This window comes from Protopterus annectens, chromosome 2.part2 (assembly GCF_019279795.1).
Source record: "Protopterus annectens isolate FY-2018-M chromosome 2.part2, PAN1.0, whole genome shotgun sequence".
In the NCBI taxonomy this organism is placed as follows: Eukaryota; Metazoa; Chordata; order Ceratodontiformes; family Protopteridae; genus Protopterus; species Protopterus annectens.
Window position 1 is genome coordinate 646,212,607 of NC_056730.1, and position 15,307 is coordinate 646,227,913.

At 39.7% G+C, this 15,307-nt stretch overlaps 1 protein-coding gene across 1 annotated transcript in view; it reads left to right on the plus strand.

Moving 5' to 3' along the window:
* Window positions 1-15,307, plus strand: part of ATP6V1B1 (ATPase H+ transporting V1 subunit B1) — a 1,526,458-nt gene that overhangs the window by 1,223,893 nt on the left and 287,258 nt on the right. Inside the window, exon 8 of the mRNA XM_044064065.1 lies at window positions 3,986-4,083. Coding sequence (XP_043920000.1) covers window positions 3,986-4,083 — 98 coding nt within the window. The remainder of the gene's footprint in view (window positions 1-3,985; window positions 4,084-15,307) is intronic.

Sequence of the window (15,307 nt, forward strand, 5' to 3'; positions counted from 1 at the left end):
AACTGAGGGCATGCATTGACCATCACTGCTTTTGAGAGGTTTTACTGTGTGAATCTTTGATGCCTGAGTCCTACTACTTAATAATGAACACATATAAGTCAAATAAGTCTCTGCTGTCACATGTTAAGGTAATTTCTGTATAAATCTGCCACATTTTACATGCTTACACTACCAAGTAACAAAATGCAAGGATATGGCAGTCATTCATATTATTACACAATACACTCCAGGTTCAACACTTACCTTGTAAATCCAGCAGTTGCAATGGTTTTAGTTCAGGTCTGCCTCTGTCTGAAGCAAGCAGTACAAAGCCAATATACGGGGAGGTAACGGTTGTGAGAGTTGCCTGGCATCAATGTTACTATATGTATCTGCATAGGAGGAAGGCTTTAGGCCTTTAGGTGGTGAGTGAGTATGCTATGTGTTGTTTCTTAGCCAATGCAAGGTCATATGGAGAGCACCTATATCTGCCTACACCCACAGCAGCTGCTGTTTCCCCCTCTGACTCCTCACCTGCGTGTGGCTGTGGTGACCTTGGCACTGGTGATGGGATGCAGGCTCCTTCCCCTTGTTGATCCCACTGAAGCTGTTTCCTCAGGATAATGTGTTGCATGGCACATACTGTGAATATTTCTGTACATGTCTGTGGATTGTACTGCAGGGCTCCAACAAAACGTGACTTCAGCAGCCCAAACACATGCTCTATGATATTTCTGATTTAAGCCTGTACCTTATTATGGCATTCTTCAGCAGGTGTGTATGCATTTCTGATGGATGTCATCAGCCATGGTTCAAGTGCATAACCTGCATCCCCCAGTAAATGACCCTGTGAGATATCCCCCCTAGTGAACAGCTGATGCAGTTGGGAGGTGTGGATTCTCCAGTTACAGCCTGATTATTGCCCAGGTATTAATCAGACAATTACACTAAAACCCATTCTTAAACATAAACAGTTATGTTTAAAATAAATTCTGATATATTTCTTTAATTTTGTATGTGTTTTAATTCTTAATTGTTAAATGAATGTTATTGGTTGTGCAATTTTTATTTTTTTTATTTAAGAGATGTTGAATTGTGAACTTGTATAGCACTGTGGAAGGATTGTTTACCTGAAAGCTTTGCTGTTTGCACATATTAAAGTTTTATTTTAGCTACATGTTGCTGAGTTCATTTTTATTGTTGGTTTTCTGTGTAATTTTTAGTTTTAGCTTGACTCTTGGATTTTTTTGGTTACAGTTGGGAGGTGTGCCAGGTATGTGAGTTATGGTAACTGCCAGGGTTGCCAGCACACACATTCAAGATGATTCCCTTGGCATTGCACACGACTTGACAGTTAAAAGAGTGAAAGCCCTTTCTATTAATGTAGAGCCTTCCCTGTTCCCCGGGGAGTGCCTTAATTTCTACATGTGTGCAATCTATGGCACCCAGAACTTCAGGGTAGTGTGCCACAGGGTAGAACTCCTGCATATTTCTGGCCCTGTCCTCAGGAGTACGGGGAAAATATATGTGGTCACTAGCATGTTGGAGCATAGCATTCAAGAATTGATGGAAGATCCTGGATGCTGATGCCTGTGACACCCCCAGCATGTCCTCTGTTGGTCTCTGAAAGGTACCTATAGCTAAGATTCTAAGTGCTACACATACCTTTATCTCTCCTGGGATGGGTTCCCCTCAGTTTGCCCTGGCTCCAAGTTGAATACGACAGAGTTTGCAGAGTTTCTGTAGTGTGTCTATCAACCCTGTAGTGATCTACAATTTTCACATTATGTAAGTTGGGATAAGTTACCCGGGGACTGAAAATTCTTCTCCTTCTTGACTGGTCTATTTGCAGCAGCAGCACAGACTTCCGCCTGTTGCACATACACATGAATTAAGGCAACAACAGCCCCTAACATTGTTTCTGTGTAGACTCTTTTCTGTGGCTGCATTTCAGTAGGTTTTGGAATTCACAGGAAAAAACAGCACTGAGTCTACACAGTTGATTTATTGCTTGTTGAATAGCTCCTCCATCCTAGATTTGTTGATTAGCATGAATTCAGCTGTTTATGCTGTAATTTGCATGCCACAGGGTTTATGTTGTTTGTGCAGCTGTGCGTGGCTGTACACACCATGTAGAGCAGTGCAACGCACTCACAGTGTAAACAGACTGTATAGGCTTTATTGAATCTGGCTGAAAATGCTAATCCAGTTATTGAACAATTGACAGACATCTGAAATCTCAATAATACTGTTCAAAAAACATTTTAGGTCCACATTGCTATTATCATGACACACTTGGACTACACACACACTGTTATTTATATAATGATTTATTTCATAAATACTGTCAGTCTCCTCAAAGTATAAAACATTTAGATACATATTTTTCAAAATGAACTTCACTAAAATATTTCCCTCATTATTCACTGTTACGGAAAATAATAGTCCGGGGCCTTCATTCTGCCTGTGTATCTCATTTCCTTATAACACCTCAAAATGCTTGTCTGATAATGTTGTCTCTTCTGTAATTTTATGCATTTTTTTATGTGTGGACTAAAAGATGACACAAGGTATACTAGACCGTGTAGTAGTGAAGTGGGTGATATAAATTTTGTTATATTACTGCATGCTTTATTGGCCTATTCATTAATGTTATAATTGTAAGTGACAAAAGTCTTTAGGAGGGCCAAATTAACTGATCATGCTGCTTGGATGACTGGACTTAGTGCTGCCTTTGACTGGCAATCATAGCTCTCAGCCTCTTACAACAAAAAAATCTGGACAAGGCCATAAATAATGGGGGGACAAAGCCCCAAAAATAGGGAAACTTTTTTCCTCTTATAAACTTAGAAAGTCAATAGACTAACACGTTTTGCATTAGCATGAATTTTTTGAAGGGTATGAAATCTGAATCTCAAATGTCTGTCATTATTTTCTGACTTCAGTCCTCAAAGATTTGGCCATGATTTGCCAGGAAAACACAATTTTATGAGTAACAGGCCAAAAATATGGGGCAAAAATCTGGACATTCTGCAAAAATCTGTACAGTTGAGAGGTGTGCTGGCAATACTAGAACCATGGAAATGAAAATGTACTATTGAATTTTCCTCTGTTTTTAATTTGCAGGATAAATGACCAGCTAAAATGTTTCTGTGACATCTGTAAATATTCCATCTTTGTAGTGTCCTATATAATTAACATTCATTAATGACATTTAGAAGGGCAGTAAGAATACTTGGGCTTCTCTGAAACCATCTCCGAAATGTTACCCATAAACAAACAGTGACAGCAGAGATATGGAACAATAGTTCTTTTGTCCTGTGTGATACTTTTGAAGACAGGGATCATGCCTTGTATTTTTAACAGATCCATCACAGAAGGTATTTGTAGAACATGGTAGGAGGTTAGTACACTAGGTCTGAGACCCCCATCTCTAAAGAGATAATAGTACTAGATGCCAAAAACCAAGCTTTTAGAACCTAAAATCTTGTAAATTTATTGTGAGATTCAAGTCATCAAGGATGGTTAGTGTTGTAATGTGAAAGTGTGGTCTGTACCTAACTAACTCTTGTGCCAATAAGAATGGGCTAAATTAGTAGAATCCTGTGAGACCATATTTAGCCTTGTCAAGAACCATCACATCTTAATTAAAGAAGACAAGCACATTTACATTCTGTTGCTATCACTATAGTTGAAAGTACATTAGACTCTGGAAGGAAGGAGGTTAGTATAAGCATATAACATTCCACCTATTTTTGTTTAGTATATTTCTTCATAACCATGGCAAGATCCCCTTAAGCACTATGTAAAAAATACTCACAAAGATATTAATATTATTCACATGAAGTTAAATGCAGATCAAAGTGCACTGAAACTGTGGTTACTGTTCTGTCCATAGTACCTGTTTTATTTTATTACATCCTCTTTTGTTTTGTGGTGTCTTGTGAATGTTTTGGGGATGTGGGTATTACTTGCCGTGCGTCATCAAGTTTTCATTCCACTGCAGGTTAACATGGAAACTGCTCGCTTCTTCAAGTCAGACTTTGAAGAGAATGGAACCATGGACAATGTATGCCTCTTTTTAAACCTGGCAAATGATCCTACGTAAGTATTGCATACCTTGCTTATGGAAAACAGTTCAATTTGTTTAATGAAAATGTGTACGTCTGGTAAAAAGCCAGTACAGCAAGGCAGTCCATAACATTCACATTACAAACAGAGTTTCTTAACTTCTTCATTACAAAAAAGGACAGGGGAAAATTTACAATGGTGTTTACACTGCATATTAACTAATATCAGCACAGGTATTCAGAAGTGATTTAGTATGGAAGTGATAATGTCAGAATCACTGCTTTCTCTGTGTTTCATTGTATACATTAGATAGTGCAGCACCATATTTTACAAGTTCTGCATGCATATGACATCTTAACACAAGTGAAGTTATTTGGAATATTGTCTTCTGTTTTTTTTTTTTTTTTTTCTCAGAATATAAGCATTAAACAATAGAGGGATGCTTGTGTTTATGTTTGCAGGCCTCATTTGACCATAGTTTCATTTGTATTGTAACACCTGACTGCATGATAACCCTTACTACTGTCCTTCCAGATCTTTAGGAGTGGTCCCTGGCCCAGACATTGTAGCTATTGGCTGTTTGAGCAGTTTATTTCCATCTCTTTCAACTTTTTGGTTTGAAAGCCACACTTGTGCCAGTTTCCCCCCTTTCCTATAACTAGCCTAGTCCGGTTACAGAGTTGCTGTATCCAGGATTGTTAGTAAGCTTCTGAGCCCCCAAGCCATTCTGTGTTGGAGGAAAGCATTCTAGCTTATCAGTGGCAGTGGTAAGCACTAGGTAGCCTATCATCCATGGGAAGAGTGAGTTTTGGCCCAGAAATTATAGTTTATTTGGCCGTTTGGGCCATACCTCTCAACCTGGAAACATCAAAAATCTGGACAAGGCCCATAAAAAAATAGGTACAAATCTGTACGCTGATAAACATAAAATTTGCATACATAATTATGTAACCTCGCCCACTCCAATGGGATTGTGGGATACCAACTTTCAAATTCAAACTGAAGAACAGACGACCAAAATATGGCACCAGAGTCCCCCTGCAGCCATTCAAATGTCCCATTACCTGGTTATTTCACCCATTTACGATAAGCAGTAATGTGTGCATACTGCTTTACTAATGCAAAGACTAGTTGTTAAAACAATATCAGCTTTTTTTTTTTTTTTACCAGAATCAGATGTTCAACGGTATCCAGCCTGCTGCATTATATAATGTTCACCGCTTTTATTTTACATTATTTTAAATGTGTTAACTGGTTAAGTAAACTGGTCCAAGGACCCTTTTCTTTCATGACTTGAGTTAAAAGTAATACAACTGCATTTACTAAACTATAGATCCAGTAATACAAGTAATGTTGCACTGTGCAAAGGCATTTTAAATGAAGTGTGTTACATGGGAGAAATGTTCTTATAGGGACAGTTATTTCAGAAGAAAACTCCCAAGGTGTGTATAAAAACAGAAAGGTAAAAAAAACATTTAGTAGCAAGTAATCACAGTGCTTTACATACAGAATTTAAGCAGTTTCCTCGGATTACAATTCTGCATGTATTTTCATGTCACATAACCTCACAACATCCAGGCTACTGTCTGAAGATTTTATTTCCCCAAAGACACCTGTTTACTACCTACTGAGTTTGATGTTAGAGATAACTGCTAACTATAGGATAGTAAAGAGGGAAGGTTTAATTGCATCCACACTGAAAGGGCAGTTCAGTGTATGAAAAAACAAAGTCATGTTCATCAAAAAAAAAAAAAAACATGGCGATTAGTTTATTTACAGCTGCACAGGTTAAAGTTATAGTGCAAAATACAACCAGATTAGATTGCTCACTAACAGAACTGTACACCACATCTGAGGGTTAGTAGCTACAATAATACAAATAATAAAGTACAGATGCTGCATTATTGAAGTGTCTGGCTTCAAATTATTTACTCTATCAACAGAGCAGATGTCTGCTTATGGAGAAAAAGATTTGAAAACAAAGTGCTTTATTAATAAAGGTTCTCATTTGAGCCACTCACTGAAGAAACTGTAGGCCAAATGTTTATAAAGCGTACATTAAACTTTAAATACGTGAACCTGCATATTGTACTGCATACACTGTAAGTCAGGCACGTTTTCTCTACAATGACATCATGACACTGTCACCTTGCTTCCATTTTAGCTGGCTTAATGATCATTAATTCTATATATGGCAATGGCATCATGTAGGCAGTGACTATTAAAATAAGAAAAAATATTTCTAAATAACTAGTTATTTTAGTAAATATACCTTAAATTTTCAAATGCAGACTGATGGAACCAACAGACCAGTGTTTGCACCATTGTAAAGAAAGGTAGAAAGGGTATCTGATCTTGTTTCCATAAAGCACAGAAATCCAAGGTTATTTTTTGCTCAAAACATTGGCTCTCAAACCTTAATGGTTTCTTGGATGTGCACCTTGCATTAGTGAACCTAGAAAGTTCATGAGAAAGATCTAGCTTTAAATGGTTAAGCAATATCCAGGCTAAATATTAAGTATGTTCTTAAAGGCACTTTTTTTTGCTAGCCACCAAGGATCTAAGCTAGCCTAGAAGTATTAAAAGGACAGTAACTTTTTAAAACACACACACACACACACACACACACACACACACACACACACACACACACACACACACACACACACACACACACACACAGTTTTCAGCTTACCTTTCCATGCTAATAAATCCTTCTTTCCTTTCCGTAAGCCGAGCCTTCCAAATAAAATCCATTTGCCTTCTGAGCCAAGCCATTCGTGTCACCTTCTAAATCAAATAAATCCTTCCTTGCCTTTCTGACTGGTTCATTTCCGAGCCTTGTAAATAAAATAAATCCTTTCCATTCGCGTCGCCTTCTCCTTCCTTGCCTTTCTGGCTGGTTCGTTCCTGCTCACAAAGCATTTTGAACCAGCCGGAAACCCGGAAATGTGTGCGGCGCTGTTAAATATTCACAGCAGTAAAGATAAATTAATAATTTATTTGTTACTAACAACAATCAGTCAGCTCATCACACAAGTGTGCCTTCATCAAAGGTTTTAAAAGCAACTAACTGTGCATACCATTTTATGCTAAATATAAACTGTAGAAACTTGGCATTCATAACCCTTTGGTTTTGAAAATAGTCTGAACAGCCAACATTATTTATTTATTTTATTTTATTTTGCATTTGTTAACCTGGGGTGTCTGACTGAGCCAAAAAGGCCCTTTTTCAGCAGAGGCCCGGGGAGAAAAGCTCCACAAAGAAAAATTACAGATAACATTTAGTTATTTAGACATGATTAGTATACACACAAATTACAAGAGACATGTTTTTACAGTGGTATGCGGCACATAAACAGTTACAGTGGAGAGAACAAACAAAAAAATATTAATTTTAAAAATAAAGGTAATTAATAGATTTGTGGAGTACAGCTGAAATTTGGAACATAGGTAGAATACATACATAGTACACAGGTACAGTACATACATTGTAGATTAGCCAGTGTTTGTGAGTAAGATTGAAAACTATTATCAAGTGCTCTAGATTTAGTATGTATATGTTATCTGCTTTCACTAGCCTGGGGAGCAATCATGGCACTGCCAACTTTGCTTGAGATGTTGCCTGATGAGGTCTTTAAAGGAGGCTTTGGATGATGTGTTTTGAATGCTAGTAGGGACAGAGTTCCATTTTTTAGCCACTGAACTACTACATAGTGCATATCCAAAGCTATTGTAGCTGTTGGTGATTTCTAGTAGTAGTTTGCTTGATTTTCGAAGAGGCCTTTTGGCTGAGTGATGTTGTACTAGGTTTTTGAGGGCAGGACACTTATTGGGGAGGTAATAGATAGAATGACAGAGGCAGAGCTGATTGTAGGTTAGGAGGTTGGGCAGTTCAAGCCAGTGGAGCTGTCTCAAAGCAGTACAGTGATGAGTTCTATATGAGCAATTTGCAGCAAAGTGGGCAATTCTGTTATAGCAGGCTTCCATTTTGCTTAGTTGAGTTTTGTTGAGATTAGTCAGAATGGGAGATGCATAGAGTAGGGTGGATAGAAGTTAGGAGCGAGCAATGGCTGATCTTGTGTTGTTGGTAAGAAATGGTTTGATACGGTAGAGTGACCCCAGTTTGGCATGTACTTTTTTAATAGTTAAGTTGAGATGACTATCAAATTTTAGGTGGGGGTCTATGGTTATTCCCAATAGCTTAGCCTGTGCCACTGGAGCAATTGGAGTAGCATTTGTGGAGTAGATAGGGAACTGACTGTTAGTGTTTTTGTTTGAACTGGTTATAATCATAAACTGAGTTTTCTTTGGACTGAGGATAAGTTGGGCTTTGGTAAGGTAGTTTTCAACGTCAGAGAATGCTAGTTGAGTTGTTTGCAGGAGGGCGGGAATGTTTTGTGCAGCACAGATTAAGGTAGTGTCATCTGCATACTGAATTATAGATGCATGCTGTGTGGCAGTATGGAGGTCATTTGTGAAGACTGTGAATAGTAATGGTCCTAAGATAGAACCCTGTGGGACTCCTGTAGTTTTGGGCAGCTGAGGAGAGAGAGAATTTTCCCATTTCACAGCTTGGTACCCATCAGTTAAGTAGCTTTGGAACCAGGTAAGAGTGGAATTTGATAGATGATATTGGTTTAGTTTGTTTAGCAGGATTTGGTGGGAGACTGTGTCAAATGCTTTGGACATATCCAAAAAAAAGAGTTGACACTTGTAGGCCTTCATTTTTGAGAAGGTTTACTGTGTCTGTGAAGCAGAGGATTGCTGTAGTGGTACTATGGGCAGGTCTTATGCTGAGTAGGTGAGAGGATGTTGCTGTCTAGGAGATAGTTTAGCATCTGGATATGGATGCATTTTTCTAGGATTTTGGCCAGGGGGAGAGTAAAGCAATGGGTCTGTAGTTATTAAGTTCAGTGGAGGTCCCGCCTTTATGTATGGGTGTAACATAGGATATTTTCCAGAGTTTGGGCACATAGTTTTCAACAATTGATCTGTTTATGAGAGTGGAGACTGGGATAGCAATAGCATCTGCTGTGAGTTTCAAGAAATAGCTGGGGAGTAGGTCGGCTGCTGTTGATGAGGTTTTTAGTTTGGAGAGCATGCTTTTGATTGAAGTGGTGGAAACTGTTTTGAGGGTAAAGCTTGTATTAGTGTTATTTGTGTTGGGGGGGGTAGTGAGGAAAGAACTGTCCTGTGATACTAAGGATAGAATTGAGTTCACAAAGTGGGAGTTGAATTGTGTTTTGATGGGAACTTTAGTGTCAGGGGTGGTTGGTTTGGTGGTAGCCTTTTGGGTGGATTTTATTAGCTGGTTTACATTTTTCCAAAATTTTTGCAGGTTGTGTTGGTATTTAGTTTGTAATGTCATGTAGTAGGATTTTTTGTCCAGCCTAATGCATTTTTTTACATGGTTGTGCAGTTCTTGGTACTTAGTTAGGCTTTGTGTTTCTTTGTTTTTTTGATAGTAAAGCCAGGCAGTGTCTCTGGACTTGAGGATTTGTTTGGTTTCTTTACTGAGCCAGAGGTTTGTAGAGGTTCTAACCTTGATTTTGTGCAATGGAGCGACAGTGTCTAGGTGTTGTAGAAATGTTTTGTTGAAATATGCTATAGCCTGGTCAAGTGGGAGGGTTTTTAGGGGGGGTCCAGTCACAGTTACAGAGTAAAGTGTTGAGGACCTCAGGAGAGAATTTTTTTGTGTTTCTAGTGGATATATATAGTGGTTTTGCATATGCTTGTTCTACTACATATAAAGTATATTATGTTGTGGTCACTTAAGGTGTCTGGAAGACTGCCTGTGTGAGGGTACAATGTGGGGTTGTTAGTTAGGACCCAGTCAAGGATGGATTCCCTTTTAGATTTTTTATCATATCTAGTTGGAATTTGGACTAGCTGCTGGTAGCCATGGAGATTTATTAGATTACTTGGTGGTTCTGATATACAGGTGAACCAATCTAGGTTGAAGTCCCCCAGAATAAGGGTTTCTTGCGAGTATGTGGAAGAACACCAGGATAAGAAGTCTTCAAGGCTAGCAGGTGTATTATCAGGTGGAATACAGATCACAGTTGTGGTGATGACCTTTTTAGGGTGAAGTTGAAGTTGCGAGATAAGTATGTCCCAATTATTGGGAGAGGGGTAGGAGTTTGGTAATTGACGGACAGTTAAGTTGGACTTGTACAGTAAGGCAGTTCCATCCCCTTTACGAAGTGGTCTGTCTTGTCTAATGATATTGTAGTTGGTAGGGAGAACTTCTGAGTTAGCTATGTTTTTATTTAGCCAGGTTTCTGTTAAAGCAACTATGTCTGGGGAGTAGTGTGCTATTGTGGCCTGGAGTTCAGCTATTTTATTTTTGATACTTCTAATATTAATATTTAGCATTAAAAGATGGTTGGTTTTGCTGCTGTTGTTGATTTGCCCAGGGATGAAGAAAGTGGGGGTGATGTGTTCTGACAGTTGTGTTGGAGCAGTTTGTGTTGGACAGGATAGATTTGGACCTGGGTTGGGGTGGATATCCCCACTTATGGTGAGCCTGGAGTTAAAATGGTTATACAGATGTTGGAGTTTGGTGAGGAGTGTGAGAAAGTATTGTGTTTTTTTGGAGTAGGAATGAGGGCATATGTGCTTAGTTCTGAATTGGTCCAATTATGTAGTTCTTGAATAACTGTGGGCAGATATTATTATAATGTGTGGTGTCTGTATACAAGAGTGCATAATGTAGTGTTGTGCTACTAAGTTTAGGGATATTGCTAGAGTGATAACTTGTGGTGTTGTAAAGAATTATGAGAAGACAGACTAGACTTAGTTGTGTGATAGTCATGGTTATAAAGTTTAAGTTGTTTCTAGGTGGGGGTTCTGAATAGGAATTATAGGGTTGCACTATATGTGGATGGGGAAATAGTGTGGGTGATGTAAAAAATTTCTAGTGGGAATGAGAGTGATTGGGAGTAATTTGTGTGGAGCATGTTGGTGTGGTATAATGTGATATGACTTGAGGAGCTGTGATTGGTGGAGGTGATGTGAGGGTGAGCTGTGGGTGTGGCTGTGATTACTATAAATGTATAGGTAGTGGGGGCGGGAGAGAATAGGGGGCAGGGCAGGGGAGCGGAGAGAGCCCGAGCGTTAGCGAGGGCGAACGGAGCGGGGCAGAGCCAACCAAGACAAGAGAAAAACATAAGTATTACTTTACAAATCTGAACACTTTAAACACATTCCTGAGGTTATGATTAAAGTTTTGGTAAACATGATTTACACAACTTTGCATGGTAACAGTTGATGATTCATTAATAGTTCATTCACTAATAGTTCTGCTTAAAATTAAGTATGTATTACACAAAAATAAGTTACATCATGACAGAAATATGCATTCTATACACCAGTGTGTATCTGTCAATATTGTTTTAATATATAGTTGTTAATGCCTTTTTTGATCTGTCACCAAGCATTCTTGTTTTAAATTATTTGGATAAGAAAAGCTTCACAAATGTTACATTTACTTCAATTCATCAAAATGAAATCAAACTGAAATTCTTCTTCCATGGTTATTTTATAGCATTTTTTCATTTGGGTTAACCAGCATTAACTAGAAAACTCTTGCATGTTAATTTGCTACTCTGTTATATACTTTGCAAAGAAATGTGTTACATAAAATCAGCTGTCAATCAACAAAGTTAGCCCACTCTCAAATATCTGGTAATGTAGGACATTAGCTCAAGAAAATACAAGGAGGTGAAATAATTGTGAATGTCTGCTGAAAGTGCGTAGCTTACAAGTACAGCCAGTCCATTCAAAATGCAAATCCTCTCGCACTACACCAGTTCTGCTCAGATACCAACAGATTTGCAATTTTCAAAATCTGAAAATGCTTACAAGCACAAATCCTTTCCCACTCGCAAGTCCAGGCTGCCCATTCAAAATAAAACCTTACCTTCTCCTGTGCCCAATCCAGTCAAAATAAACCTTAACAACCTTCTTGACCCTCGAGTGCAGCAGCTGCAGCCAGAATACATTCAAAACAAAGATCTCGAGAGCTAGAATACAATCCCTTCAAAAAATAATTGCCAGCCATAACCCGGAAATGTAAGCCCTTAAGCTTAATTCCGACAGGCTGGTAGCCCCAACGGAGCTGACATCATCACGCACGTGATGATGTCAGCTCCAAAAGCGGGAAAAAAAATTTTAATAAAAAGCTGGAGGAAAAAAAAAAACGGAAATGAAAGGGTGCCACTCGGGAATTGTGGCACCCCATTATTTGGACCCCAAAACTCGGTAAAAAACGAGAAATTCGGTACGGTTGGGAGGTATGGTTTGGGCAGTTTTCTATCTCTTTCAACTTGCTGGCTTAAAAGCCTACGTTTGTACTTGTTCCCCCCCTTTCCTGTAACTAGTCTAGTCCAGGTACAGATTTGTTGTATTCCAGGACTCTTTGTAAGCTTCTGAGCCCCCCAAACCTTTCTGTGTTGGAGGGAAGCCTTCTAGCTTATCAATGGGAGTGGTAAGCATTAGGTAGCCTATCTACCACAAGAGGAGTGGTTCACGGCCCAGAAATTGTAGCTATTGGCCGTTTGGGCAGTTTTTTTCCATCTCTTTCAACGTTCTGGTTTAAAAGCCGCACTTGTGCTTGTTTCCCACCTTTCCTGTAACTAGCCTAGTCCAGATACAGAGTTGATGTATCCAGGACTGTTGGTAAGCTTCTGAGCCCCGCAAGCCTTTCTGTGTTGGAGGAAAGCCTTCTAGCTTATCAGTGGGAGTGGTAAGCACTAGATAGCCTGTCTACCATGAGAGGAGAGGTTCTTGGCCCAGAAATTGTAGTTTATTGACCGTTTGGACAGTTTGTCCATCTCTTTCAACTTTCTAGTTTAAAAGACCACATCTGCACTTGTTTCCCATATTTCCTGTAACTAACCTACTGGTAGCACTAGAAAGCCTTAAACTGTACAAGCCTTCTAGCTTAGGAGAGAGACTTTGGAGTGATAAAGTATCAGTTTTCTGTACTTTCTTGCTGTACTTAACTGTTTTCCGCCTAAACACAGATTTTCCAGTGTTTATTGTGATTTAAAAGCTTGTTTTTTTTCACATATTGAACTTATTTGACTGCCTGCACTTTTAAAGTTGTTTTTTGTTTAAATAATTTGTTAACTGTTGTAGTCTACACACAGTGTGACAGCCTTTTCTGATTGTTTGTAGTCATTTAAAGCTGTTTTAAGTGTATTTTTTTACTGTTTTTGCCTTATCTTTTCAAACCCCCCCCAAAAAAAAAAACAACAAAAAAATCCTTGTTTTTCACCTTTCTAAGCTAGTATAGTCCAGTTTTCAGGCTAGGGCTGAATTCAGGGCTGTGATACTAGTTTCTGAGTTGCCCATACCTTACTTGGATAGAATGAAGTTTCTCTGTTTCTCTGTTCACCTGTGAGAGAGGGGAGCTTTGAGCAACCTATCTGTCCCTGGAGGAGTGGTTCCAGCCCAGAAGTTAGTAGTTTATTGGCCATTTTGGGCTAATTTCTATCTCTTTCATTTCCCTACTATAAAAACCGCGTTTGCACGGTTTTGCGCACTGGGCAGTGCAGGTTAGCTACGGTTAAATTATTCCCAGCTCCACTAAGTCTCCTCTTCATTTTTTCCCTTGAAACTAGTCTAACTCCCAACCTAAGCACTCCAAAAGCATCTTTCAGCCCAGCACTTGCTCAGACCTAATAGCAAGTACTAATATACCCTGACACTGATTGCCCAGCAGGGCAAGGCTCTTTATTCACCCCTCACCAACCAAGCGACTAAGCAGCTCACCCTACTATTCAGGCATGACCAAAGGGCAACTTCATGTGCACTCTCCAGTCCAGCTGGTGATTCTGGGCATCCTGAGGCAATGTTACAACTGCCTCATGTACACAGACAACCCTCTCCTCCTACCACAAAACACTAACATATGCGAGAGATGCAATTATACAGCCAAACTGGAAGCTAAGCTGTCTCCACCCAAGACTGGAACAGACAGTCAAGAGGAGAAGGTTAACACTTGCACCACAACTCCAGCCGCACACAGACCTACTAAAACAGCACTGGCAAAAAATACACATAAATACACAAAATTATACTCTGATGCTCTAAATAAAAACCTGCAAAAGCATCAGAGACCTCCAAAGCAGACACCCAAACAACCTGCACTTCCCGTCACAAACCAGACAACACATAAAACACAAAATTAGTGTGCCGCACAATCACAGCCCTTAAGGCGAAATAACATACCTAACACACTAGTAATAGGTGACTCTATAGTCAGGCACACTGATGTCCCACTCACTAGGCTGGACAAGCAGAAGGTTACTGTTAGCTGCCTGTCGGGAGTCAGAAACTGCCACATGACACAAGCACTCAGGTCACTCCAAAACAAGTACAAATATGACTCTGTCATTGTTCATGTTGGTGTGAATAACCTGAGACGTATCTCCCTGATGTATCTCCCTGGACTACATGAAAAGAGACATGGAAGAGCTCTCTGATCATGTAGCCCAGGCTGGTATGACCCTGACCCTGAGTAGCATCCTGTCCTCGCCAAGAATGATACCTCAATATAAAGAAAAAATGATCAATTTCAACAACTGGCTAAGCTTCTGGTGTCATTCAAAGGGGATCCAGTGTCTGTCAGCCTGGGACGACATGCTCGAAAAGCCACATTGCTTCGCAAGACATGGCTTGCACCTGTCACCCCTAGGCTTTCGAATACTGGGCAAGGCTCTTGCTACCCCCATAGTGCCTTTTTTAGGCAAGGCTCAGAAGTCAAACCCACCTCCGTAAACAGCACAATTAACAAAAAACTGAGGGTTATGCTACTCAACCCCAGGAGTTTAAATCTCAAAATGCACACGCTCAAAGCACTCCTCAGTATGGAGAATGTCGACATCTGTGCAGTAACTGAAACCTGGTTCAAGGCTCCAAAGAGCACCCCAGCACTAATGGGCTACAACTCATACCACACGGTTTGGCCACAGAACATGGACCGAAACACAAAAGGAGGGGGTATATCCATAATCATCAAGGATACCTACACCTCCAGGTTAGTGGCGTAGCATAATACCTCTGAGATCATCCATGTGCAACTAACATCGGGCAAATCTGCAATGCAAATTGTGGCCTTCTACAGATCACCCTCCATGACCCAGGACCACCACTCCACCTTTCTGGAGACACTGGAAAACATGAAGGTCCTACCAAACACCCCGATATTGGGCGATTTCAATTACCCTACCATTCACTGGGAAAACTA